The 27,556-nt window shown below is 44.5% G+C and overlaps 1 protein-coding gene across 40 annotated transcripts in view; it reads right to left on the reverse strand.

Annotated features, from left to right (window-relative positions):
* The window catches only part of Pde4dip (phosphodiesterase 4D interacting protein), a 196,936-nt gene that overhangs the window by 33,094 nt on the left and 136,286 nt on the right, over positions 1-27,556 (reverse strand). For 33 of the 40 annotated variants that reach the window (XR_001836491.3, NM_001389233.1, NM_001389234.1 and 30 more), the window contains 9 exons: positions 24,390-24,560; positions 24,143-24,224; positions 23,321-23,412; positions 20,297-20,413; positions 19,976-20,113; positions 19,161-19,273; positions 18,039-18,166; positions 7,937-8,025; positions 1,223-1,455 (listed from right to left, as the gene is read on the reverse strand). Coding sequence is in view for 39 of the 40 variants with exons in the window: in NM_001389233.1 (NP_001376162.1) it covers positions 1,223-1,455; positions 7,937-8,025; positions 18,039-18,166; positions 19,161-19,273; positions 19,976-20,113; positions 20,297-20,413; positions 23,321-23,412; positions 24,143-24,224; positions 24,390-24,560 (1,163 nt within the window). In the remaining variant the exon portion in view is untranslated. Of the gene's footprint in view, positions 1-1,222; positions 1,456-6,184; positions 7,779-7,936; positions 8,026-18,038; positions 18,167-19,160; positions 19,274-19,975; positions 20,114-20,296; positions 20,414-23,320; positions 23,413-24,142; positions 24,225-24,389; positions 24,561-27,556 lie in introns of those variants that run through there. The other 7 variants (XM_063282465.1, XM_063282467.1, XM_063282469.1 and 4 more) reach the window with 2 other exon arrangements.

Below are 27,556 nucleotides of genomic sequence, written 5' to 3' on the forward strand. Positions count from 1 at the left end.
AGTTGTAATCCCACAATTCAACTTTATTTTGGTATTGGGAGGGAGTTTAGTAGTATAAACCTTCCTCTGAGGAGTTCCCTTTCATATTCCATTTTATCTCCACCCAGAAATTGGGCCACAAACACATGCTAAGGTACTTTGCTTTGCTGTGATCTGCCTGTCTGAGTCGCTTTGAGGTTGGAAGCTGCAGCCTCCAGTTAATACCTCAAAGTGACACGGGGGTGGGGGATATGGGGATGGTGGTGGTAATAGGGAAAGTAGCCTTTGCTCTGTCTCAGCAAGAATTAAACAGCTCTAAGTTGAAGTCTGGGAGCAAAGGGGAGTGGCATTTATCTCTGCCCTTTGTTCTCAGAGCGTTATGTTCACATGGCAAAATGATCATTACAAGTCTGCACATAAATTCATTCAACCATTGAATAAGAAGTCATAACAGAGAATACCTATGTGCATATAAACTAGGAGCAATTATCTGGCCTAACTTTCGCCATTTGTTACTAGCTTATAGGGTCATGGAAAGTTTAAGACTGTAACTAAGCCATCCTTGAAATTTTGTTTAGCTAAACCCAGTCAACATCTTATCTCCTGATTTTGCACCTGGGGTCCTGTGGTGTATATATATCTTCTGTATGACCTTTGGTTAATGGTTTGTGTAGCCTCTTGGAATGTGCCCTAAGTTTTAGAAGTCTGTTGCTATTTCAGAAGCAATTACACAGTTCTGTTATAAAAGGGACTCGAATGACTTTGTTTCCTGTAGTCATTATGAACAATGGTAAACCTTGCATGCTAGATGTTTCTTCAGAATCAACACTATTTGTCTTTGCATAATGTCTGAGTCTGGGGTCTTCCTTCAGTGAGTTTTCAGATCCTTACACCTACCCATAGGCTCTTCTGGTTCTGTATACAGCATTGAAGCTTCCTGGGTAGGTGAAGCTACTGATCCAGAAGTCTGCACCCATACAACTAAGGTAGATTCTGTCTATTCATATACATATCAACATTAATAGTGAGCATACTTATACTGAATTAAGTCCAGACTGCTTTAGTAACAAAAGGTACTATCTAACAATATCTAATACTATTAACTTTCTCTAAAGAGTATAGAGAAGTATGAAGGCATAGACCCTGTGATGTGGATGACCTGGTGAGACACCAATGCCTTGGGTGCAGAGAGGCAAATTTTTGGCTGTGGTAGCATGTGGTCTGGGGGAAAGTCAGGGCATACCTGATGTGGGACACAGAGGAGAATCCTGCTTCCTCAATTTGAGCCTTTAGCTCCTTGAGTTCTGCCTCAGCTTTTCTCTTCTCCTCTAAGTGCTGGTGGATTTCAGCCCTCAGGTGGAGCATTTCCTCCTGAAGATGCCTGTTACCATCCTCTCCTACTGGGGAAGGGGGCTGAAGACATGTGTTCTGGGTCTCCATGGTGGTCAGGCTTTTCTCCAAAGACACCTTGATGAGCTGAAAGAGAATCAGGGTTTCAAGAAGTTAGGTCACTGGAGTTCACTCAAGAACACAAGCAAGGGCAGCTCCTAATGGAAACAAAGACAAAATGGAATGGTCTCTTGTTCAAGTCAGTCATAAGAGGCCCGGGAGGGAGGGACACATGTAGTGAGTAGGAAAGACTTCTTATAGGAAGAAGAGAATCAAGAGGTGGTTAGAAGCACGCGCGCGCGCGCACGCGCGCACACACACACACACACACACACACACACACACACACACACACACCCTGAATGCAAACAAATGGGGATTAACTTGATCTGACAGTTGTCAATTCTACAGTGCTTCTCTTCATAGGGTTGGAGTACCCTGATAGTCTGCCTCTATGTCAAGGCACTTTAATGACCCTAGAACATGGGCTCCTTGACTGTGAAGATCATGGCCCAAGATGCCAGGATTTGATGGCTAAGCCCCTGCCTGAAACTCAGATTCCAATGAGGAGATGAAGACTCAGGGTTCTAAGGAGGCAGCCAGCAGCCAGTCCCAGAATAAAGGTCATGGGGCTACAGGCAGGGCAAAGCAAGGCTAATTTTACCAACAGTAGGAGAACCACACTCTACAGTCACTGAGGAGTTGAGGGAAGCCACCCCACTGGGCACCCATTTTTCTTTTTCCATTATCACCTTTATGCCATGCTGTCAGCTAAATTCTCTCTATAAATCTAAGCATGACAGAAGAAAACACAGTGGAAAATTTCACAATGCCTTTCTTCATAAGGATCCTCTTGATGTCACTCTGAAATGTTTCATTCAAAACCGACCTTAGGGTGCTTTTCCCCAAGTGGGAAGTTGTGAGTGTTTAGACTTTCTTATCATACACGTGGAACTTATCTCTAGGTGATTCCTACACCTTTAAGAGGGTGTTAGAACGACTCAAAATCTGGGTGTGGTGCTACACAGTATTTGACTATTTTGGTGTAAGGTCTTCCTCCTCCTTCCCTCCTTGTCTTTTGCCTTACAGCTTGTATTGGCTTCACTTTCACTAGTACCCAGGCTGAATTTTTGACTCTCCTGGCTCATCCTCCCAGGGCCAGGTTTGCAAGCAGGTGCCATGGCACGAATCTCAACAGACCTTCCCCGTCACTCTGACCTCTCGTTCCTCTAAGGGACAGTATTTGGAGGTTACACTCAACTTCAGGCCAGTCTCGACTCCTACTCTCTACTGCCCCTACAGTAATTTCTGTTTTCTTTTTATCTCTCTCAATATTGTGAGTCATGTTTATCACTTATAAATTTATTCTGGTTATACAGAATCATACTCCAATTACAAAACCATTAAAATAGGTAATGTGCATCTCTGTAAACCGTGTGGTGGTCACCTGACTAATGATGACTCATATAATTAATTATGTTTTATGCATTCATTTAGGTCACCAACATATCCAACAGACTAGGACCCAGAACAAGGTATATGGGTCAGTGATTGATAGAGCAGCTTGGGTGGTCCCAAAGCTATAGTGACCTTTGCTAGTCCTCTTAACAAAGCTAGGTCATATTTATGCTGCAGGTTTCTGGTAGCGATCATACATATCATACTTGTAATGCTATCTAGGGCCATAGCAATTGAAATTGCCAGGTGATATGCAGCCATGTAGAAGAGAGTCACAGATGTAGCTAGAGGCATTCAGTCCCATCTGGGCTATCTGTGTCCTGTTGTGTCCAGACTATAGACAATATCCGTCTCTAAGATTGCTGCCAAGTGTAGTCAGCTGATGCCTTCTCTCCATGTACCACCCAGAGTTTGTAAAAAAAAAAAAAAAAGGATTAGGTGTTGGGCAGGACACTTTTGAAGGCTTATTATCATAGCTTTCCTTACACTGAATAGTCAAATACTGGTTTGTGTGGTGAGGGGTGGCCCATGCCTCTAATTACAGCACTTGGGAGACTGAAGTAGGAGAACTGGAAGCAAGGCTACCCTGGGCTACACAGTGAGGCCTTTCAAAGGTCCCCAAAATAATGAACAGGTAAGTAAAAATGAATGAGTAAACTTTGTAATCCTACCTCTCTATATAAACTATTTGCAACAACCATAACAAAAATCACCATTAGACTTGAATAGGGACAAAATAATCACTCTTTTCTTAACCTTATGCTTGAAAATAGTGTCCAGCTTTAATGAGGCCTATCCATTAATAAAACACCTCCCTGTGTGTGTATTTTATTGATTTCAGCATACCTGTTTTCTTTTAAAGGAAAACATTTTGGTTCATGAAATATGGATGCCAGATGGACCTTAAGGCTCATCTGGTCTGATTTCTCATTTTAAAATAAGAAAACAAATCATCGCAATGATTTATAGACCCAGAGGTGTCCAATATTATGATATGGCAATATGACATATTATAATCTACAAATCTGCATGGCTGCATTCACAGCTATTCTGGGGCATATGGGGCCACAGGCTGAATGCATCAGGTAGAGACCTGGTCATTGTCCAGCCTAATTGGAGTTTTCATAGTTCTGAAAGAAACATTTTTGTTTATTTGTTATACTAACTTCATAATTTAGAATAAATATATGAAACGTGAATTGGGATCGAGGCTCTTTATTAGCTTTTACAAACATCTATGAAAAGCAAGTATCACCATTCTTTTCCTCAAATAAAACCCAGTGTGTGTGATACCAGTGTGACGCCTCTGGGTCCGATTTTAAATTATACTCCTCTTCGTGGCTTTTTGTATCGCCTAACCCCCTTGTGCCATCGCTTCTCTAGAATTTAACCTTTTGAATATTTCATAGACCTACTTCAGATCTGCACTTTTGCTTGAACGGAGCTGCTTGGCTTTTACCTTCTCACTTCATATTCCTCACGTTTCATGTGTCTCAATTTTCAGACAATATTAAAGATATTAAGAAGCCATCATTTCTCAAGTCAGGGTTGGTCATCATTAGGAAAATAAGAAGCACAACCACAAGGAGCTCTCACCTCATGTGTATCAGAATGTTGTTGTGTGTTTTATAAGAAAGACAACATGCAGGAGGCTCTGGGCTCTCTCCTCAGAAACACACACACACACACACACACACACACACACACACACACGAATAAGGAAAGAAGAGTAAGAAAGAGCACTCATTCATTATTAGGAAGATTAAAAAAAAAAAAAGCACTAGACAGAACTACTCTGAGGCCCAGGCTCTCTACTTCTGGGTGTACTTCCAAAGGCGCTGAGTCAGCATGTGAGTTGATTTGGGCACGCCCACTCCAACACTATTCACAGATGCTACAACATGGACCCAACAGGGTGTCTATGAATTCATGAGCAAAGGAAAATTAGTTAATCTGTAAAAGAGGGAATATCCTGTTATTTGCTTAAATCTGGAGAACATCAGGCTGTTGTGGTAATTTCTTACCCTGATAAGCCCATATCAAAACACACACAGCCCAGTTATTATGTTTGTAAGCTGTGTCTGGATTGGGCAGATCTCTCCCTGCACTAATTTATCCCCAGCTATGAGACCCCCTGCTACCTGCAGCTTCTCTAGGCCCTGTGGCTGTGCTCCATATTGGCTTCCACCTCCTCTTTCTCATCCCCTTTCCTCCTCTCGCTTCTCTGAGACCTCCAGTTCCACCTTTCCCTTCCACTGCCCAATGACAGGCTCCAGCCTTTATTGGACCAGTTAGAATGGGCAGAAGGTTCACAGGAGACCGCCTGAGTACTTGATCTACCCCTCTTGAGGAAGCAGAATTAACATCAGAATACAAACAGCACAGGGCAACCCGCAACACTAGGCTCACAGAGAACAAAGACCCCCATCTTCCTTAGGTGACTTACACACTTACACGTGGGATCTAACACAGCTGAGCCAACCGGAGCAGAAAGAAGAACGGTTGGTGGTGACCAGAGTTTGGTATGGGGAGGAGGAGGAAGTCACAAGGCTTCATCCCGACAGAAGGAATGGGCTTTGACATCAATTGTTCAACATGGTAACCAGAGTTAGCATTAAGCATGTTTTAAGATAACTAAGTAAATTTCAATATCTCACCATAAAAAATAAATGTACACGAGTGCACATTGTACTTGATTACACTTGTAGTGATTAACTCGGCTTAATTATTTCACTATATATCTGTATATCAAATCATTACATTGTACTCTGTGTATTTAATTATGATTTGATGATAAAATATTACTACTCTAAAACAGCTTTTCTGTTCGGGTTTAGTTTCCTGTGCTCTTTGCTTGTGGACTTGACTTCTGATGAGTTTTTCCCTGCATTGCGAATGTTCAAATGAACCGCAATGGCTGACTTCTCTCCAGTGTCCTTTGTGGCATCTCCTAGGCACTTTTTGAGGCAGGAATTTTGTGAGTAATATATCTAGGGAAGCCGACTATCGTGGCCAGGCTTTCTGAGGTAGCTGACTTCCTAGAAATGAGGAAACAAACTTGACTTTCTTTGACTTTTGCCCAGGAACACACAGCGGCTGTGTTTGTTAGGGAAAGTGCGCAGAGCTAAGTTAAGAGGGAGTGGAGCCAACAATGAAGTTTATCTCCCAAGTATACAATAAGAAAGAGTTCAGATGGGGTTGGGGATTTAGCTCAGTGGTAGAGCCCTGGGTTCGGTCCCCAGCTCCGAAAAAAAGAAAAAAAAAAAAAAAAAAAAAGAAAGAGTTCAGAGGCTAATCTTAGAAGAACCATTTCCCTGGAAACAAGCAAACGAATCTTTAGAATCTGGACACACGGTGGTTATGGCAAAGCAAGCTTTATTTAATTGATAACAGGAGAGTCACAACTCAAACCACAGAAAAGATGAACTGAACTCACAAGCAGCTTCATATACAATGTCGTACACCAAGGCTCTTCCTACTCAAAGCTGGAAATCAGTTTTCAAGAAAAGGTGATAGGAAGAAAATGGTGCTTACTCCAAAGATTCCTCATCCAGTGGGTATACTTGTCTACTAAGAATAAAGCCCTGATCTGAAGGTTTGCTAACCTACAATCACACTGAGCACTTCCTACGCCAAGTACCAAGACAAGAACTGTGATGCCCAGAGCAAACGTCTACTCCAGGATGCGTGTAGAAGGTACTGACCTTCTCAAAGTAGAGTCGGGTCATCTTGGTGTGAGGCTGTAGGAAAGGAGACTGGGGAAGAAAGGGCTTTACAAACCAGTTTTCCTGCAAGGCTTGAGCAGCAGGAGTAGTTAGAGCACAGCACCGAATCTAATGGTGGTCATCAGGGTCTTCTGTTTATTTAACCTGACGCTACAGCTGCTATAACCATTGTGTCCGGCCAACATCCCAATCCGTTTTAGAGTAGACTTCTGCCCGTCCTGTGTATTCTCTCACCCAAAGGTCCTTGATGAAATCAGGGAGGGAGGGGCAAAGTCGTCTGTGCACCTGGGCAGCGGTATGTGTAATTAAAACTGTAGCAGATTAGTCAGTGAGGAGGACTCAGAAGAAGCAAACTGAGAAGAGCAGCTAAAGCAAAATGTTCCAGAGAGGAGTAAAGGGTTGTCATGGCTACAGCAACAGAACGGAGATCTTGATAGAAAGTAAAGAAACTTGTGATGATGTCTGATGTGCCAGACAAACTTGGGTCCTCAGGAGCCCCTAAGGATACCAGATCCTATTCAGTCAGGGTCTGTGGGCACTTGGCCTCTTCCTGTCAGCTTAATGGAGGTCTCCTTTTTTTCTCACACAGAAAATGTACAGGCAGACCCCTAAGCCTCGTTTCCCCTACAAGTGTTCCTAGTGGCCCCAAGGAAGATAGCACTAGGAAAGTCCAGCTTCTTTCTAGCAATGGTCCTCATCGCTGCAACAACTTAAGAGCCACAGGCATTTAGATGTGACAGTTAAATGTCACCAGGCGGGGGAGAAACACTCAGTTTCATGATCACTAAAGGTGACTTAGGTTCTGAGATCCAGGATGTTCAGTCTTGGCCTTGAGACCTTACACTTTCTCTGATGGTGGGCCAGTGCCAAATTCTGAGGCTTGGCAGGGCTGGCTACTGGGTTGCCTGTCAGAAGACAGAGCAAAGCTCTCTTCTATTTCACTGAGAAAGATCCCTGTCACGGAGGCCCTCTGATCCTCTGGGAGTTTCTCAGCCAGCACTCTCATCAGGCAGGCTCGAGGCTTTGCTGTTCCCCCAGACAGCTCTTCAATGCCTCCCCGTTTTCTGCTTCATCGTTTGCCCATAAAAGCCAAAGAGGGGAAGCATCCACTGTCTTGTGAGTGAAAATTCTTCTGCAGCTAAAGCTACAGATGGTAAACAGGGACAAAGGTGGGTAGGGAGGGGTAAGAAGCAGATATGAGAAATGGGGGTAGTAAAAACAAATAGTCTGAACAGAGAAAGAGCGAGGGAGAACGGGGAGCAGAACGGGGAGCGGGTTACATAAAAGATGTCCTCTCACTCCCAGCGCACTAAGGCTGGAGGTGAGAATCAGATCCGAGACTGTGCCTTCCACCCTGGAAACCCTCACACCTGACACCGACTTACTTGCTGGTGGCTGTTGTGTGCAGCCTCCTCCTCAATGCTGTCTGTGAACTGTGTGCTTGTATCTTCAGTCTCATCGCCTGCAGTAGCACCTGGAAGAAAGTCCAGAAGAGAAAGGTGACTCCTTCACAGATGGCTGACAGACGGACGGCAGGTACAATTACACACTTTGCCGTCTACCTCTGATTTCTTCCGTTCTTTGTGCTCTTGGCCCTCCAGTGGAAGGGAAGACTGAGCCAAGCCTTCTATGTCATCATTACTTTCTTTCTAATACTAAGGGTAAACCTCGAAAGAAACTCACTTTGGCTATCCAGCTATACTTCGGAAGCCTTTAGAGTAACTCTTTCCTAGTTCAATGAATTTTTCTCCATTCTGCTTACAGAGTAATGTCCTCATAACATGGCCAGACATCACTAACTTTTCTTCCACCATTGACTGATGAGCAGGGCCCTTATTTCCTGAGATCTGGGCAGCCCCTCTCCTCTCACACTCCTCCACTGTTGGGATGGGGTCTGTGTGTGCATAGGGTGATGTTATCTCTGAGGAAGTCATCTCTGGGGTTCTGCATCTCACAGAGGTCCAGATCAGGATGTGAGGCACAGGGTGACCCGGGGGCTTTCTAATTCCTTCCTCTAACCACCCCTCCACAGCACTCACACACACACTCTCTCTCTGTGCTAACATCCGTTGCCTGGAAGATTCTCTGCATTGCTCTGCTCAAACACTATAAAGTCTCATTCATTCATTCATTCATCGTCCAATGATGTGCTGGTTTCCCTAGAGTACAAGCGCCTATATCCTGCTGCAAAGGACAAGAAGCTGCAGTTAGAGGTCTGGGCAAAGATCCAGGCTGGGCAAGACAGACTACACTGAGGATGACATTGTTCTGTATCTACACTGCTTTAGACAGAAGATTGTGGTCAGGAGTTTATATTTAAATGGCCACGTGTAGCTAGTAGATACCATACAGGATGGTACCAACATGTAGTGTTTATTCCTTTTAAAATTGATTATAATAAAAGATCATCGATGAAATTCCATATTAAGAACTGTGACCCACATTACTGATTCCCTCCCTCAGAACATCAAAGAATATCTACTGTGATAGTTTTGTATCTCATGGAGTTTGCCAAATTAGGGAACATTAAGATCTAGTTCTCTCCCACCTCCGCAACCAACCTGTTAAAATCCTCTTTTATCTCTACTGAGTGACCTGGGCCACTCAAAGAGACTCTGTGGTTAGTCTAAGATTACAAAGCTGGTTCTGGCTAGATTTGGGTTAGTCAATCAAGTGTCTGGACTCAGGATGGCAGATCTCAGTTTCTTATAGTGACAAATCTGATTGCTTCTTTCATGACCAAAGATCTCCATCCTGAGCTCAGTCAGATCCTCAGAGATGAAATGTGAACACGAAGGATGCTGTCCACAGCTAGAACGGCTGTACTTCTTACCTTTCTCAGGAAGCCCGAACTACTGCACACCAAGCAGAAAGTGAGCATTTCATATCTACCTTCCAATTCTTAGAGCCTGCAAGTCTGTGTGAGTGCATTTGCCATGACCTTCTCATCTCATCAGTGGACTACGGTTAAGGGGTAAATGTGCAATTCTAAGAGCATAAAAGGTTCCCAGGCTTCACTGTGAACTCTGCTTTCACAGGAGAGCAGGACTCTGTCTGCCACCAACCAGGAGGCAGCTCTCCCACCCGGCATCTTTAGAGACCCCCTGCAGTCAGCGTACAGCAAGATCATCCAACTACTTCTTTAAATGGCAGAACCAGCTCCCGAGGTCCTGGTAAACAGAGGTGACTGACATCTTCCCTAAGCCTGAGTTGCTTCAGGAACCCACTACAACCCGAATGCCACACCATTGACATCTGTGTCATATTTAGGAAAATTCGTCCCCGTCCCACAGTCAACATGGCATTTCTCCCCCTGCCAAGAAAATGAATTTTGCCACTCACTGACAGATCTGGAAAGCAACTTTGCTCATTGTCTCCCTATAGAACTAGAAAATGACTCTGAGAGGGCAAGACAGCTCTGTGACATCAGCACTCTCATGGCAGTCTTGCTGTGCTGTGCTGTGCTGTGCTGTGCTGTGCTGTGCTGTGCTGTGCTGTGCTGTGCTGTGCTGTGCTGTGCTGTTCTGTGCTGTGGTTGTCTCTGTGCTGAGTCATATCCCTAAGTCATCCTGCACCAGGTTCCAGGAGGAAGATAGGGGAACTTTTAGCTGCTAGAACCATATTTTGGCTACTCCTCTTTAAACCAGTGGGATGGGACAGGGTGCCTTGTTTTTGGCTTCATCAGAAATCTGATACAGATAAAAGAAAAATATGCCTGGGCTAGAGAGATGACTCAGTGGTTAAAAGCACTGACTGCTCTTCCAGAGGTCCTGAGTTCAAATCCCAGCAACCACATGGTGGCTCACAACCATCTGTAATGGGATCCAATGCCCTCTTCTGGCCTGTAGGTGTATATGTAGATAGGGCATTCAAACACATAAAATAATTAATCTTTTTTTTTAAAGAAAAGAGAAAAATATGCCCACTCATCCCAACCCTCTACTACATGGAGGTTTTGTTTTTACCTTAGTGGAGCTTAATTAGTTACTCTGCTCTTTGCTGAAACTAAAAATGCTGAAAATGTGTTTGAGAATAAAGCCAAAACCCGAAAGAAAATAGAGTAAAATGCGTGTGTTGTCTCACACAAGCTCCTATTTAGACGTGGTCATTAGACATTATTCTTTCTGTTATGATTTCAATTTTTTAATGGGTGGAATTATTTTAGGGCTGCCATGTGGCTCAGCGTTAAGAGTCCTTGCCTAGTGAAGCCATTCACTGGCTTGATGCCCACCTCCACATAAAACCAGGCCTGGTGGCACACACCTGTTACCCCAGTACCTGGAAGGGGGGAGCAGGAGCGTCAGGAGGTGTAGGTTTTCCTCAGCTGTACAGTTTGTTTGAGGCCAGTGAGACCCTACCCTCACTCCCTGCCTCCAAGACAAAGAGAAAAGAATGTTTTAGAAAGGAATCCCTTTTTCAAGAGTTTTACAAGGCAACTGAAGACTCCCTTCATAACTATCTTGGGCTAGTTGAACATTTTAGTTTAAGTGGAAGATACCAACGCTTTCAGAACTGACCGTCTGCTCATGTTTGGTAATGTATGAGATTCCTTGAGAGCTAATGGCCTGCCCATTTCCAATAGCCTTGCTTCTTTGAGCCGAAGTTTTACATGTCAGCACACACACGTGACAAATGTCATCGCTCTCATATTCAAGCCCTCAGTGGACATTCTCAGTGTGCTTCTTAGACATTCCTAGGCTCCAAAGCACACAGAATGGAGGCAATACCACGCTCTTCATGGGTACTTATTTGTTTTCTACCAGCAGTATGATTTTACAAAGTATGCAGACATAAAGCAAGGCTTTAAAGTTAACACCTTCAGTGTCACTGAAAGTTAAGCAGTCTGCAAGCACAAGGTGTTCTCACCAGTGAGGCGGAGACTCACTCTTCTGTGGTATTTTTAAATTGAGGATGGCATAGTGACTAAGAATGTGGACTCGGGTGCCAGTCTATCTGTTGGAACCTGCTTTTGCCTCTGGTTATGCGACTTTAATTAGGGTTAGAAGTTGCTATCTGTTCCAGGCAGCTCTTGTCAACTTGAGACTTCAAAGGGTTTGCTGATGCTGTTTGCTCGGTACACTGTGTAATCACTGGGCCTTATCCTTAGACAGTGTCGTTTTGCTCTTGCTGGTGAACTGAAGTGATCCTTGGGCCGAGAGGTCGAGGGCTAGCAAGGCTGGAGGACATAACCTAACTAAACCTGGGCAGCAGGGCTAAGAGGTAGCCCTGATGTTACTGATTCTACCTGCATGCCTTTCTTTCTGAATTGCTGCTTCATAAGATGTGTGGGAAAGCCTAGGCTGTCAGAAATCCAGGGTGATCCCTTTGGAAAAGCTGCCATTGTCAACATCAAATTAGTGCCACTATGAAATGCCACTATGCATGAATAAGCTTCATAGGAAACTTTATGCATTTTCCTTTTAGCTCTTAGTCATGTGAAAACTGGGTAGGGCCAAGGCGTTCTCCCCAAATTCCACTCTATGGTCATTATCTCCCTTAAGTTATTTATTCCCACAGTAACTTCAAACATGGCTGGGTCATGTGTAACTTATTCTGAAAATGAATTTGAAGAGTTGAAGCTCACAGTCAGTGTAAGTGTGTAAGGCCACTCCTTCCTCAAGGAGCCAGCATGGCCCTCCCTGGTCCACCTCACTTTTGCTCCCAGGCAGTCTGCCTTGCGCTCATTATTGGAAAACTCACATTTTCACATCACAGATGAGGTCTTGCAGGCTCAGTACCATGATGCTGCATGAGAATCAAAGATGAAATTCTCTATAAAGCTTCTCCTGCATCCATCCCCTTCCATACTGTGTTGATGTCAAGATTCTTACACTTCTCCTTAGCTTCTGCTGACTTTTTTTTTTTTTTTTTTTTTTGGACAGATTCTGGTCTTGGTAAATTAGTAACAGAGCTCTATTCCCAGCAGCCAAGCCTCTTTATGATGTACCTCTGTCTTTCAAATGTGTGTTTCCTAAGAGGGCTGTCCAGAGTGAATATTACCAAGAAGCTGTGTTCAATGACCGAAAAGCCAATAATAATCAAATGACTACCCAGGGTACAGAGCCTCAGTAGGACTCCCCTGTCTACTTTTCCAGCAGGTTGTTTATTCAATGTCTCACCTATCTTAAAGTCCCAGGCCATGCATAAATGAGGGCCATCCTGATAAGACATGCCGAGTCTCTATCTTATAAAGTGACTATCCTGTCAAGGACTCCTCCATTGGTGGTGTCTTTTCTTCAAGGAACAGAAGAAGCATGCTCTTGGAGGGACATTAAAAGATGGCACTACAGCAACTAGTTCTCGAATCGGCCTGCGTTTGCTACTTCTCTTCAGCAAGGAGAACGAGAACAGATTTTTAAGACTTAACAAAGCCCCAACGCACTGCTGCAGAAGAGTGCAAGGTTGGGTTTTGTTTGTTTCGATTTCTTTACACAAATTCCTTTCCTCTTCTTTAAACAAACATGCATGTGTGGGGTCTGGTTCTGACTTGGAAATTTAGTACAATGATCAACAGACTGACTCCTAAAGAGCTTTCCCTATCATTTCTCACAAATCTTTAAGAACGAAACCAAATAGCTTCTGTTGGCCTTTGATTCTTTCATTGGATCAGTTACAAGTTTCGGTGTCTCAACTAATCTAGCTGATGTCCTAACACATACAAAAGAGTGCAGGTTCCACAGCACAGCTGTTTACTGTTTACCAGCACAGTTACATGAAGGATGGGCTTTGAGTAGGCTTACCCTGGAGAGGAAAGCCCTGGAGATAACTGAGTGCCCAGTGATCACGTCACATCCTTCATCTGATGTTGCTAACCACCTTCTCCCAACAGCCCCCCAGAATCTCACGTGATAAAAGCGAGTAACATTGCTTTTTATTGTTAAATGGTACCTCAGACATTGAAATGCATGGCCTAGAGAACACACCTGTCTACATATGGTCTCCTAAAGCTCAAGGTTGAGCAGGAAATCTCAGCTGCAGGTATACTCTCAGCCACTAATGGCAAATCTACCTGTCTCTGCCAAGTCTAGGGAACAGGGCTCATGTGTCTAACACTCCTCAGACTCACTTAGATAAAACATTCTGTGATACTGTTGGACAGCCTATTTTATTTTTCCAACTTTAGCACAAGGAGGGCAGATAATAGTTAATAATTATTAATTATACATATAAAAGTTAATAATTTCAGGAATTTTATTTTAAACAATGAGAAGGGAAAAAAAACAAGTGTATCACTTTGTAAATTGAATTACTCTTACCTGAAGTCTGGTAAGACCTTGGCTATGAAGTTTTTGATTTCCCTTCCATGTCTCACTCTCTGCTGCCGGTAAATTCCAATGCTAAGTTTTATTTGGAGAACTCATCCTGGCTTGTGTGATTATACAGAAAAAACTAAGGACTTACCTTCTGCCACTGCTCAGGGGCATACAGGTCTTGCGTTCATTTTCTAACTACAATGGGATGCTTCAATTAAACCATTGTTGCAAATGGCAATAGAGACTTCAGTCCGCAAGCCAGAATGTGGTGAGATCTGAAACTCTTACCCTAGAGAAGTCATTGCCATGTTCGACCTACTTGTGCACCTTTGCTTTTACTACTTGACTGCCACGGACGGACTTTGTTTCCAGGTGCTTTCTTTTCCTGGAGTATAAATGGGTCTAGGCTACCAAAAGGAGAAGAAATGTTTGCTGAGCTTCAGCTGAAGAGAAATGAGGAAATGTGTGCTTGAGTCTCTAAACAGGAGACTCTTAACTCCATTTGTCCTGTGACAGTATTTGAGTCACAACATGGCTTTCCCTGCCAGCGAACCTGCTAAATACAACTAAGACCCTTGTTGAAGAGACAGCTGAGGGTTGGGGGAGTTCCGAATGTGAAAACTTGGTGACTCTCGCCTATAAAAAGATCATGAGAATAGAGATTTCTCACAGGAGTTTTGAGTAGGTAGGTCTAGTTTTTTAGAACGGTGGCATCCAGAGGAATGTCTGAGCAAGAGATCGGAGTTTTGCAGTGACAGCTTAAGAAAAGCGAACTTGGCTTAATGGTCAGGCGCTTCAGCCAGCCAATCAAATGCTACTTCTGAGAAGGAGGCAGGTGTCAGCGCAGTGTGACCTATCCTTCTCTTCCTGACCATGACACTCCAGTGTGCAGATTAGGACGGAGAGAGCTGAGTCAGTTTTCTTAAACTATTTTCATGCTGACCCTAGCCCTCACTGCCTAGAGACTGCCCAGAGCTAAACACAGTGCTTCTCTGCTCAGAAGCCATGCACGTGAGAACTCTAAGTCCACTCTACCAAAACCCTCCTAAGGAGACTCTCTCTGAAGGTGGGTTTTGATTTCCTTTACCCTTAAGAGGTCTCCTTCTGTAGATCATAGAGCTGAAAATGTTTTAAACTGTAAACAAGGATAATGAACTTTCCCTATGATTAGCAGCACTAAAAGTTTGCTGCTGTCTATCCCTGAACAGAGGGATGTGGGTATGGAGACGGATGAGGCAGACGTGGGGGGAATGAAAAGCAAGCATGCAGCATGCCAAAGCGGAGAGGACATAGTCCTTTCCAGAGGTCATAACGGCTGAGTTGCTGAGGACGGGATGTCAGGAGACGCTGAATGCTAGAAGCCCACCAATTGGTTTCAACAATATCAACAGCCTGCAGCAGAGGCAGCTCGGTGGTGCAGCACTTGCCCAGCACAAAGCTCTGGGTTCTGTCTCCCAAAGTCAGACACAGCAAGGAAGAGGGAGTTTAGAGAGAGCATGACAAAAAGACTTACATTTTATTCCTTAATGCATCTTCTTATAAGCCACTTTCAACCCCATAGTTCTAGAAACTAGACTCATCTACTTGACCCCTTTACAACCGTCTGCAGTATTTCCCTCTGTTTATAAATATGAGATAAATGAAACCTATCAATAATGGATTTGTTTTTAAAGTGCTATGGTTCTAATTAAACAAGGCTAAGGGAAGAATCTACTTCATTATTTTTCTTTCAAGAAATTTCCTATTGGAGCACAAACTTCTCTAAGAACTTGATGCTTTAAATCTAAGTTTATTGTGACATTAAAAAAATCCAGACAAAGGCAGACAAATTCAGCTAACATGGTCCACACTCCTACAGAGCAATGAAGATTATAGCATGCTAAATCCAATTATGTGGTAGGAATGACATGTAGAATCACAGTACCGTCCACCCGTGGCTCACACAGTTCAATTCATCAGAACTGTGCTCAGTAGCCAGGTGTCGAATTATTGCACAAGCTTGCGGGCCCAGCACGTTCCCTCCAGGCAGCGAGGTCTCCTGCCTCATTCTAGCATCAGGACCAGAAAGTCAGTACCAGATTTTACAGTCACATTTATGGAATCCATAACAAACTTAATTTACTTGTCTACCAACCTACTCTCGTTAGAGGTCGGCAGATGCACTAATTGGTAACCTTCATTATTATACTCACTGTGAACCCCTAGGACCCTAGAGTACCTACAGTTGAAACTTAATAGCAGCTTTGCAGAACTTTGTTGTCTCTGGTAAAGTTGAGTAAACACATTTCCTAATTGCCTTGTATTGACCTTACAGGCTTGTCCTTAATTGATTGACATGTCTATAGCTCAACTCTATCATCCTCTTCCTTGTTAGTTACATAAAGTTTTGTTCAGGCAGGCCTTAAAGCATCTTAGCCTGGATGTTCTGCGACTGAGAACATCGGATGGTTCTGCTCAGACCTCCTCTACTGTTATATTAAATAATTCCTCTTGCCGCTAAAGGCTGTTAAAACCGTAATAGCATATCTACTATAGGAAGGCCAAGACTATCAATCTGTGAACTACTTCATCAGAAGATTTCAAAGTGCTTCTCTGCTATTTTCTTTCCGTCCACTTCAGATGGACGAATACTCATCTGCTAAAGACACAGCTGAGGTTACAGAATCTTGAGTAGAATTTAGAATGCAACACATGCCATGTCAACACATGGATGTAATGTGCCGTGCCAAAAAAGGGGGTGGGGAGGAAAGGAAAACTCAGTCTAGCTTAGGAAGGGGACTCAGTCTTTCTCCGGGTCTGGAAAAGCCTGAACCTTACACCCTTCAGCAATAGGAAAAAGTAAGATTCTGGTGCAGAATCCACAGCCCTTGCAAGTAACCTGTTACTTTTCATAGTCTTTTTTTTTTTTTTTTTTTTTGGTTCTTTTTTTCGGAGCTGGGGACCGAACTACTTTTCATATTCTTGACATTTAAGATGCTAGAAATGAAATCTTCAGTGCCCTTTCTCTATCTTGTCCCAAGGAAGCAGACACTTACATGTGGACCTCTGAGGCCTCCTTCTGAGTGACCTGAACACGACAGTATCTCTCATCAACTTCTTACTCCACTATGAAGAAACACTTCCACCAAGAAGTAGAGGATGCCACCTGGTTCACCTCCAAATGAGCATCCAGGAATTATACTTTCCTGTGATCTTGGGATACCAGAAAATTGCACTTGAGGGGGTTGCTGACAGCTAGGGGTAGCAGCCACGCCTCTAATCCCAGCACCCAGAAAGTAGAAGTGGGCTCATCTCTGTGAGTTCAAAGCTAGTCTGGTCTATACAATGCATTCTAGGCCAGCCACAGTGAGATCCTGTCTCAAAAAACAAATAAATACCAAAAGACAAAACCAAAATTAAAAAAAAAATGGAGGGTGGGAAATATCACATAGAAGATGATCATTTGAATTCTGATTTGGGAACCTGTTTTTAAAGTCATGTTCTGACTAAAGGCCATGCCTGCGGCTTGAAGAAAACCTAGTCCAGTGAAGAGCGTGAGCTGTACTGACTTTCATGGACTGGAGCGTGCTGTCCACTGATGAGCTTTCATCTAGACACTCAACTCTGAAGCGGCCTTCGAGGGCAGACTTTACTAAGACACTTATGGCCTCTGCTCCTGAGCCCCGCCCATGTCCTCCTGCCTAGTTCTTATCTTTAGTAGGGTTATACCACTCCCCAAAGCCACTCTCACGGATTCTCACTCTCTCTCCCTAAACCTAAACTCATACTTTATTTCTTTATTTGATTAAAAATTGCTTTCAGAGAGCAGGATTCCACTGGATGGCAAAAATAATACACACACATGCATTTGATGACATGACATGGGGCATGTGGCATGGGTGGTGAGATGGGGATAAACTTTATTGGCCCATGGGGTAAAGGAGTGAGGACAGGCCAGGGAGAAGAGCGGTGTGAATGGGAAATTAAAATGGAATGACTTAAGATGTGCAGTGTGCTTCATGACCTCGTTAACTAAGAGCCAGGTCTGTGCAGGGAAGAAAGGAAGTATGGCTGCTTCCTTTGCTGCTCCTGACGGCGGGCCTATCGTTACCGTTAGTGAGTCACACTGGGTCTGTGAGGCCACACACAACTCTCTCTGGTTAGTACAAGCAGGGTCTCCTCCGGGGCTGCGGTGTGACCCGCAGTGCTCAGAAGGCATGCTTGTGACGACCTCGCACACTCCCCAGCTCCCCACCTCCAATGGCAGCCAGGGTCTCCAGCCTGCTTAAGCGCTCCAGGCTTCTTCCAAGAACTTCTTCTAGTCGACTGCGTAACACCTGGGCCCCTTCCAGTTCCACCTGCAGAGTTCGGTCTCTCTCAGAGCTGATTGCCATGCCACATGGAAGGAAAACGGTTAGCCATCACTATAGAGTCCATTCACTTCCACAGAGCCACCTTTGTCACTATGAGATGTCCTAAGGTAACTTAGTCTCCAGGCCACGATAAGTGAACGAATGTACGAGCTAAACAAGGCCTGCACCTTTCTATAAAGCTTGTCTTTTTATCTAGATTCTGGGCCACCTTCACACAAAAATAAGAGACATTTCATTATGTGACTGAGAGTTTTAGACTGAAAAATGAAAAACCCAAGGAAAATTAAATGTCAGCTGAGGGCTGGGGCCTGTTCTGTTGACGGTAGCTCACAGACATTGCTGAGAGCCCAGTTCCAAGGACGAGCAGCATTCCAGGTGCTCAGTGACACCCTCCCCCTGCTTTCATTTTCCTGAGGTGGAAATAAAACATTTCTAAAGCCCAATGAGAAATTAGGGAAAACTGAGTAGAAACTTTAAAAACTATTGAAGGAATGAACAAGGCCAGGAAGGAGGCTAGAAAATATCCTGAAGGCGCTCTGAAAGGAGCCATAGAGATACAGTACGCATAAGGCAAAACGGAGAAGTGTCAGAAAATATGGTTCTCAGGGCGCTTACGGTGTCTCTGGGTGGAGTCACCACAGCACACACAGTCCCTTCAGTCATTAAGCTGGTGTTAGTGCGCTGACAGCCTCACTGCTGCAGCAGAGCAGGCTTTAGCAGGACATGGACAGAAACGGGAAGGCACCCACGGAGCATCCTCTCTATGTGAGGCACTCTTCAAGACCCCTGACCTGTCTTCTTGGCTAATCTCTGCAGTAGTAATGGGAAAATCTATTTCTAATTTAGGATGTAGACGCTAAGGCTCAGGCCAATCAACACAAATCACAAGTAGTAGCGTCCTTTCGTTCTCCCTTTAGTACTTTAAACGTAGGTACTTAATAAAAAAGAGAAGGAGGAGAAAGAATGAAAGTTGAAAGTAAGCGAGCCAGGCAGCTCTCTCTTACGTCTCTGGTTGGGCATGGAACTTGACCAGGCTGCTGTAGAGCTGCCGCTCAGCTTGCAGGGCCTCGTTGAGCCGACTCCGTTCATCCACTAGTCCTTCTAACATCAGCAGCAACTACGGAAGGAAGAGACAGGCAGCAATGTGGAAATGGCAAAACAAGCCCTGAAGCACCGTGAGTCCCGAGAGACAAAACATGGTATGTCAGCAGATGCTGTGACCAACTGTCATTGTGACTACTTTGTCTTTCTACAGTTTTCGAATTAATATTATACCCATTATTGTTCTACATCTTAAAAACTATTAGTCAATTTCAAACATGAGTGAGGAGAGAGAGGGAGGGAGGAGAGAGGTAGGGAGGAGGGAGAGACAGAGAGAGAGAGGGTGCAGAACCACTGGAAGGAGTTAAGCCGCAGGGCGGGGGTGAAGGAAGGCATGGACGAGCAAGAGGGAAGCAGTGAGAGCTTGGTATGGTTTCCAGTCTTCGCTCAGTAGTTACTGAGCATCCCCACATCATCACACGCACTGTTCTAGTTTTGGGGAGAGCTTAGGAAAGACATTCACCACCCAGAGGCAGGTGCCACTGTAAACCATAAGCCATGCCGAAGGCTACTGTGGGAACGTGTAACAAGCAGAGCTGTTAGTGCCAGACTGGCATGGGTGAGTGTTGAGACAGAGTCTGCCAGGCGCAGCTGAGGTGGACTTTCTGGAGAACCTGGAACTGAGAAGGTTAGACATGGGGTAGAAGCTACAGAGGAACAGTGACCTACCTGTTGTCTCCTGTTCCCTGACTCTTCCTGACCCTGGGGTTCTACCTACCTGTTGTCTCCTGTTCTCTGACCCTTCCTGACCCTGGGGTTCCACTGAAGCAACTTTTTCCCGAAGAAGTAAGACCTCTTGGGTCAGGCGCTCCATGGCTGGCATATCTTCAGGGTCAACCAGTTGCATTTGCAGGTCCTAGAAGAAACACAAGCCAATGTAAAAAAACTGTAATAACGTTACTCACAGAGCAGTGAGGGACAGATCTTTCTGCTCTTTTCAAGGCCAAAGGATTCAATATGTTCCCATCTTGTGGGAAGCTGCCCTATAGACAGCTGAGTTACAAACTAGTCTAGTGGTTTTAAAACAGCTTTGAGAGACCTTTATGAGGTCTTCTTTTATCTGTATGTTCCTGGTCAGGGACTCCAAGTCAGCAGCCTGCACCTGCAGCTCTTCCTCTTGCACAGCCATCATGGACTGCAGGGCAGACAATTCTATCTGTGGAGAGAGGAAAAACCGGCATGAGAGGCAGATGCTTTCTCTTGTAGTACTAGGCAATTAGCTAGTACTACAAGAGAAAACTGGAGAATAGTGCTGTGGGTCAAATCAATAAAGCATGAGTGTGGGACAAAAGAAACAAGCACCTTTAATAATGTCTTCTATTACTGTAACAGCTTTAGTTAATGGCTTCACTGGGATATTTAGAAATTGGTTACAACCAGCAGAAGCAAGAAGAAATGGAGTTTGTTATGTAAAGGCTCTGCTAACACAAGAAAACATGGCAGATTTACAAAGCCTGCATTTATACCCTTTAATGAGTTACTAAGGTATTAAGGAGCTGCAGCTACTGACATCATCAGGGATCACCAAACCACACGCCTCCCTGTGCAGAGCATGCAGCCAGTATGAAGAAACCTCACCACCCATTACACTGCAGGCACTAAGCTCTCTGTTGCATTCCCTTCCCCCAAATGACAGACGTGATAACGGAGCTCAGTAAACCCCATGGTGACAACCGTCCCTGCTAACATTCACTGTACGCTTACTATGTTCCAGGCATATCTGCATTACCTGCATGTGGTCCCCTCGACACACCTACTGATCTGAACCCCTCTAGTCCATTCCTACTTCAGTACCTGCCGCTTGACTGCAGCGTACCTGGCTCTGTGCTGAGCAGGAGCCTTTGCTCCTACTACTCTGCCAGCCTGCAGTATCTTTCCCTGGCTGTGGTCTCTCAGGTGCCAGGCTGCTCAAGAAGCGTTGGGACCCTCACCTAAGGTGATCCTTATGTATGTTACTTTTCCCTTGTCACTTACTACAGTGTTACCTTATATATACATTAAATTAAATTACCTTACAATCTATAACTACAACATTTAAGTTATTCATTTGTTTAGTGTCTGGTATCATCCTAGAAGAATTAATTACACAGATGCCCTTCTGCTTCCCTCAGGGCAAGCTGCCTGTGACTGGATAGGTCAATTCCAGTAACTCAGGAATACTTGGTGCTGGCAGCAAGTCTGCATCTAACACTTTATGTCAATGATACAGTTGATAAAATATCTGTCAGTGATTTTTCTGAACTAAGGAATGGAGATGTGTATGATAACTATTGGGCCCCCTTCAGTGATTACTACGATTACATATCTCAGTATTTGCACTGTTAAAGAAAACAACAGGACTGGGGTGAAGGTGCAGTGGGTAGAGCACTGGTTGCTCTCCCACATGACCCAGGTTTGGTTCCCAGCACCCTCGTGGCAGCTTACAACCATTTGTATCTCCAGTCTCTGGGAAGCTGATGCCCTCTCCTGCCTTCTGCAGGTCCAGGCACACATGTGGTATACAAACATACATGGGGAAAAGTACCCATATAAATAAAGTAAAAAAAATTAAAATTAATAAGAAAAAGGAAATGATCCACAGAAGGAAGAAGTACTGAGGCCCTCAGACAGAGGGACATGGCTTCAAGTCCTAGCAAGCTGCCAACAGGGTTCTTATTGAAGCCTAGTTCCCTCATCTGTGGTAAGAGTGTTTTCAGGGCCGCGGAGGACTATAGAAAACGTCTTTAAAACTCTTGGCATGTGGCAGTGAAGTCAGTGACTGATGGCTCGGTTGCTATCCCCAAAGAGTAAGGGGTGTCCACAGACAGTGGAAAGCCCATGTGGCTGTTGGCAAACGCCCAGTGTTAGAGGGAATATGGAATGGTCTGGGCTCAGAAGGAAGTGGTTGATTAACGACACATAAAGTTGAGCAATAGGAAGTATTTACTCAAAATACCATTCACAGTCCCTGCTTTTTATGACCCTCAAAATAGGCCAGAAGCAAAAAGGACGTTATGCTAGATTGGGAATGCACAAGGAGAAGAGGAATGGTGTGTGGGAGCCACAGTGCCACACGCAAATCTCACAGAACCAGAGCAGGAAGGGCAACTAGGGGATTCTTGAAGCAGTAATTCTAAAATACTACATGCTCATGTCTTCAAAAATGAGTTATATAATATAAATCTGTAAGAAAAAAACATGGCAATGAAACTGAGAGACACAATCTGGACAGCAGTGTTATGGTAGAGATTAAGTCATGACAAAATCTGAGAAGCCAAGCTTTCCAGAGTCACCCTAGGGATGCAGGACACCCAGTGACCTAACCTGATTGCTACACATGAGTCTTCAGTTCAGTCTGTCCATCCGTGCAGCACTAAGCTGTCTTCTAAGCAACATCACAGCTGGATATGCAGCTGCTTGTATCAGGAAGACTGAGGATCTCTAAGAAAGTGGTGGGCAACTCCACCACAGGCAGAATCACAAACATTGGGGGGAGGGAGCATCTGCTGGAGGAAATGTCTCCGTAGGCAGTACTGGGGTATTAAGGTTTGAGTCTCAACCTCAAATACGGCATTATGCTGAGCTGCTACATCATATTTAAAATAATTAGCATTTCTATCTTTTTACCCACAATCTAAGGACAACAGCACCTACTTCACATGGAGCTGTGAGTTTGGGCCCTTGAATAGCACCGCACACGAGAAGAATGCCCAGTACACAGTGGTGCTCGTGCTTACGCACCCCTTGTTTACTGTGTGCAAACTTCACGGGTCCGATGCCATCCTTCCGGGCAAGAGCCATAACCTGTCTGCTGGCACAGAGGCTTTACAATTATTTTATTTGCTTACTGATAGGAAGGATAGACAAAAAGATATGGCGCCTCCCAGGGCCGTGAGAGCATGCTGTTGGGGTGATAAGGGGGCATACAACAATTTCCGTTTCTCTCCAAAGACAAGAAAGGCATACCCTGAATTTGGAGTCGGGCATTAGACGTGGAGAATCACAATGCTTAAAATATAAACCTTTTGAAAGAAAACCTAGGAGTCAGTGAGCTGGCCTCGACTAGCTGGAATCAGAGGCTTACCTGGCTTTCTCTTTCTTTTTTGGCCATGAGCTCAAGCTCCTCCTTGGCATTGCTCAGTTCTTTCTCCAGCCCTGCAACTGTGTCTGAGTCTCCTGAAACGAACACAGCACCAGTTTTAATCACTGAAACACGCAGTGATCTCCACTGCCCCATTTCTGAGCGGCTTACTCTAGAACATACCTTGGCACCTAAGAAAAATGTGTGTAGCCGCTTTAGTCTGTAGTGATATTTGTAATGGAAAACCCATAATCAACCCACATGCTAGAAAGAGCAAACGGAAAAGACCATCATGTGCTCGCCCAGCAGACTACACTTCAAAGCTGAGAAAGAGTGAGGATGAAGCTGGTGAACTTACTCAGATTTCAAGGATATTAAATCTAGATGGGAAAGACTGCATTTACTAGGGGGAGGGAGAAATGACACATCTGTCCATCTAAATCATCCGCTAAATTAAAAAAAAAAAAAAACTACACAGGAATAAGGAGAACCCAGAAAGGAAGCTTATCGTCCTCAGGGGCGAGTAGAAATGAGAGAGAAGCAGGGGTGTAAACGTGCCTCCTGGGTATACCTTTTTATATATTTAATTTTGGAAGTTAACAATATTTAATATGTAAGTTGCTTTAACAATGAGTGTGAAAAGAACTAAAAAACTCCACGTTAAGGTTTGGGCAGTTTTTCTTAGAAGTGATGTATGCGTCTCCAGATTTCAGGGGAATCCAAATCATTTTCTGAACTATCATGATGTGTCCTGGCCAAATCTGCTAGACAGCAGGGAGTGCAGGAAAGCCAAGGGACTCCTCCTGAAGCAAACCTGGCACTTACCTAATGTAGACCGGGGTATGCTGGCCTCCTCTCTGGCAGTCAGCGAGGTGCTGTCGTCTCGAGAGGGCATCTGCGTAGAACCCTAAAATTGGAAGGGTTGTGGGGGTCAGAAAGACACAGGGATTCCGATCACGATGGCAGCTTGGACTTGTCTCATGTAGTTTGCAGTTGACATGCCCAAACTGCTACCTCTGAGGTAACAAGGCATGCGGTGGCCATGACTATCAACAGAGGCTAGAGCTCTTACTTGGTCAGTTTGCTCTCCATGGTGGGGGCCTACAGAAGTCGCTCCAGCTGGTTGGTTAGAGATGAATGCCTGAGATGCTGCCATTAATTCCTTCCCCCCTAGATACTGCCGCAGGGCCTGTAATTCCGAGTTTCTTTCCATGAAGGCTTGTACCATTTTTTCTGCAACAGCCTGGTAAGAAGGAGCCACAGTAAATGTTACCAAAGATGATATAGTAAAATAAATAAAATTTACCTTAAAATTTCTTTAAAGATTTATTTGATGTGTGTGGTAAGTGTTTTGCCTGCATGCATGTCTGTGCACCATGTGTGTACAGCGCTCCCCGCATGGAGGCCAGAGAAAGTTCTCCAGAACTGGAGTTAGGGATAAGTTTGAACCACCTGAAGGTTATGGGAACAGACCCAGGTCCTCTGCAAGAGTAGGAAGTGCTCTAACTACTGAGCCATCTCTCCAACAGCCATGTTATTTCTTACAAGCCAACTACTTATTTAAAGAAAAAGAATCTTGTGGGACACTCAGAGACAACTTTCCTCCTGTTTGTAGTTTGTCACAGCAGAACAGTGTCTAGCCCAGGTGAGACATCGGGGAGAGGCTCTCCAAGATCTCTAGCAGCGATGTTGGTGTTAAGGTTTGTGTAGGACTGGCCTGACCAATGGCTACCTTTACTCTAGTCACTTCTTCAGCCTCAGCGGCCTTTTACCCAACAACTGTATGTTTGTGCTCCTGGTCAAGCATCGTGCCCTTCCCTGGCCTTTTCTATCTAAACTGCAATCACACAGGGCAAATGGTACCAACATTCGGTATTGAGTAAGTGCGGGTGATCACAGTGGCTGCACTGTGTGAACACTGCAGTGTGTGAACACTGAGGGACACTGTGTCATTTACCCAAAACTGTTGCATATGAAACAGTGACTGGCTAGACTGTGACCTGATTAGAGTGACCATTTACAACATGTACACATGTGTTACATGCCTTGAACATGTACAGTTTTTGCTTGCCAATTATACTTCAATGATGCTTGAGGGTAGAATGTCATATTTCCACTTTCAAATCCTTTTGCTGTGCTTAACTTTTCCCAATGCACTTCCTGTTTCCTAGTGCATCCCTTATGGGGTACTTTCTCCTCCTCAACAGAATATGTACTTCAGGAGCAGCTTACTGCTAAATCCCAAGGACCCACAGCATCACCAGGCACTCAGTAAAGACTGAGCAACTCTGAACCTCACAAATCACTAAAGCCTAAGCGGTCATGTTGTCAAACTGCCCTCTAAATACTCATATATACACCCACAGATCAGTGCTATGACAGTCCTCACCAGAGAAGCTTCTTAGCACAGCAAGTAGTGGTCAATGCGGAAACTCACAACTGGTCAAGGAGCAGAGAGTAAGTGACCATTCAGTCACAGATAGGACACGACAGGCATACTTCTCCCAAGAACTTACAATAGCCCTTGCTGTCCATACAAGACCCAGACAAGATCAAGCACAGAGAGAGGAGGGGCTTTTGAGACTAGCCCTGAGCTGGGATGCCACTGATTGCTGATGGCTGCTGGGGGAGAAAGGGTAAGATGTCTTTAAGGATACGGCCCCTGGTAGGTTCACTGGGATGGCCTTGTGCCCATAAACATATGGGCGCTAGGAATTAGAATCAGTGGGCTGTTAAAAACAAACAAACAAAGCTGGAAAGATTCAAGGATTCATTTGGGAGGATCTAGGGAAGAGTGAAGGGTGAATATAATAAAAAGATATTATTACATTCTCAAACAGATTACATTTTAATATTTTAGAAAAAGTAGAAAAAAATCTCCCAAAAGAATAAGCAAAAACAAACAAACAAAAAACAAACCCAAAAGAGTGGGCCTGTCAACACTTTATCGCAGATTGGGAAGGGCCTGAGAGCCTGTTGACAGTTAATGGCTACTGGAAGATGAGGTGCCGTTTCTTTGGTGTAGTTATTGGTAAGTTGTCCCCACTCCAGTAATCAATCTCCCACAATTAAACTCAGTAGCCACACACACACACACACACACACACACACACACACACACAGATGTGAAAATGGGGGGGCCCACTCTGAAAATGTGTGCTGGTGGGAATGGGAGGTGGAGAAGAAGAGAGTAAGGGTGAGGAGACCAAAGTTCATTCTATAAATGGATAAAACTACCGACCAACAGAAAGAGTAAAAGCATCAAACTCGTTTATTCCTAACCCCTCCCTAAGATGACGGCGACACAAGGAAAGCCCCAGAACCTATCTGCGACTGTTAATGCACAGGAATACGTATTCGCTGCCACCGGCGACCTGATCCTGACCTCTGGAACTCAGAAAGGTGGCAGGAGAGAAACTATCCACAAAGGTGTTCTGTGACTTCCATACATGCACCACGGCACATGTGCCCACACATGTGGTGCATACACCCAGGCACACACACAATAGTCCTGTAAACTTCAGGGGTTGAGATAATGAACTGGGACTACATTAGCTAAATTACAGAACGAATTCTCTCTGGGAGGAAACCGACTGTTTAGCCCACATCATAGTTTCTAAATAAGAATTAAAAAGAAAAACAAAAAACCCTTCCATTTTCAGTGTGTAAACTTTTGAGGTATGGATAGAATCACCTGAGAGGTATCAACATCCTGCCAACATTTACTTAATTATTAAAGTCTCCCTGGAAACATAACAGCATAAACAAGGCATGTGGCTAGTGCAACCCTAAGACAGTACTTTGTCCCCGCTCCAGGTGAGCTCTGTGAACCATGTCAGAATCACAGATTCTCAAGCCCCTCCTGTCACTTAATCTCCTTTAAAAAAACAAAACAAAAAAAAAACAAAAAACAAAAAACAATCAGGTCAATCTTTTGCATGGGAAACCAGAAAAGCAGAGCCACAGGAACACCACTGGGGCTGCCACTGAGGTGCAAAGGCTGCATAAAGTCTTCGACCTCCTCGGTGCCAGCACTGGAGAAAAAGATATGCAGGAATCAGGATAAATTGGAAAGTGACCTTAAAAACTGGGTGTGGTAGGCCACGCCTGTAATCCCAGCACATGGGAGGCCTGAGGCAGGCGGTCTGCCAGAGTGAGGCCAGCTCCCCTGTACAGCAAGCTCCAGAGCAGGCTGGGCTACAGGGTGAAAACTTATCTTTAAAAACAAACTGACTTTGA

This window comes from Rattus norvegicus, chromosome 2, assembly GCF_036323735.1.
Source record: "Rattus norvegicus strain BN/NHsdMcwi chromosome 2, GRCr8, whole genome shotgun sequence".
Lineage (NCBI taxonomy): Eukaryota > Metazoa > Chordata > Mammalia > Rodentia > Muridae > Rattus > Rattus norvegicus.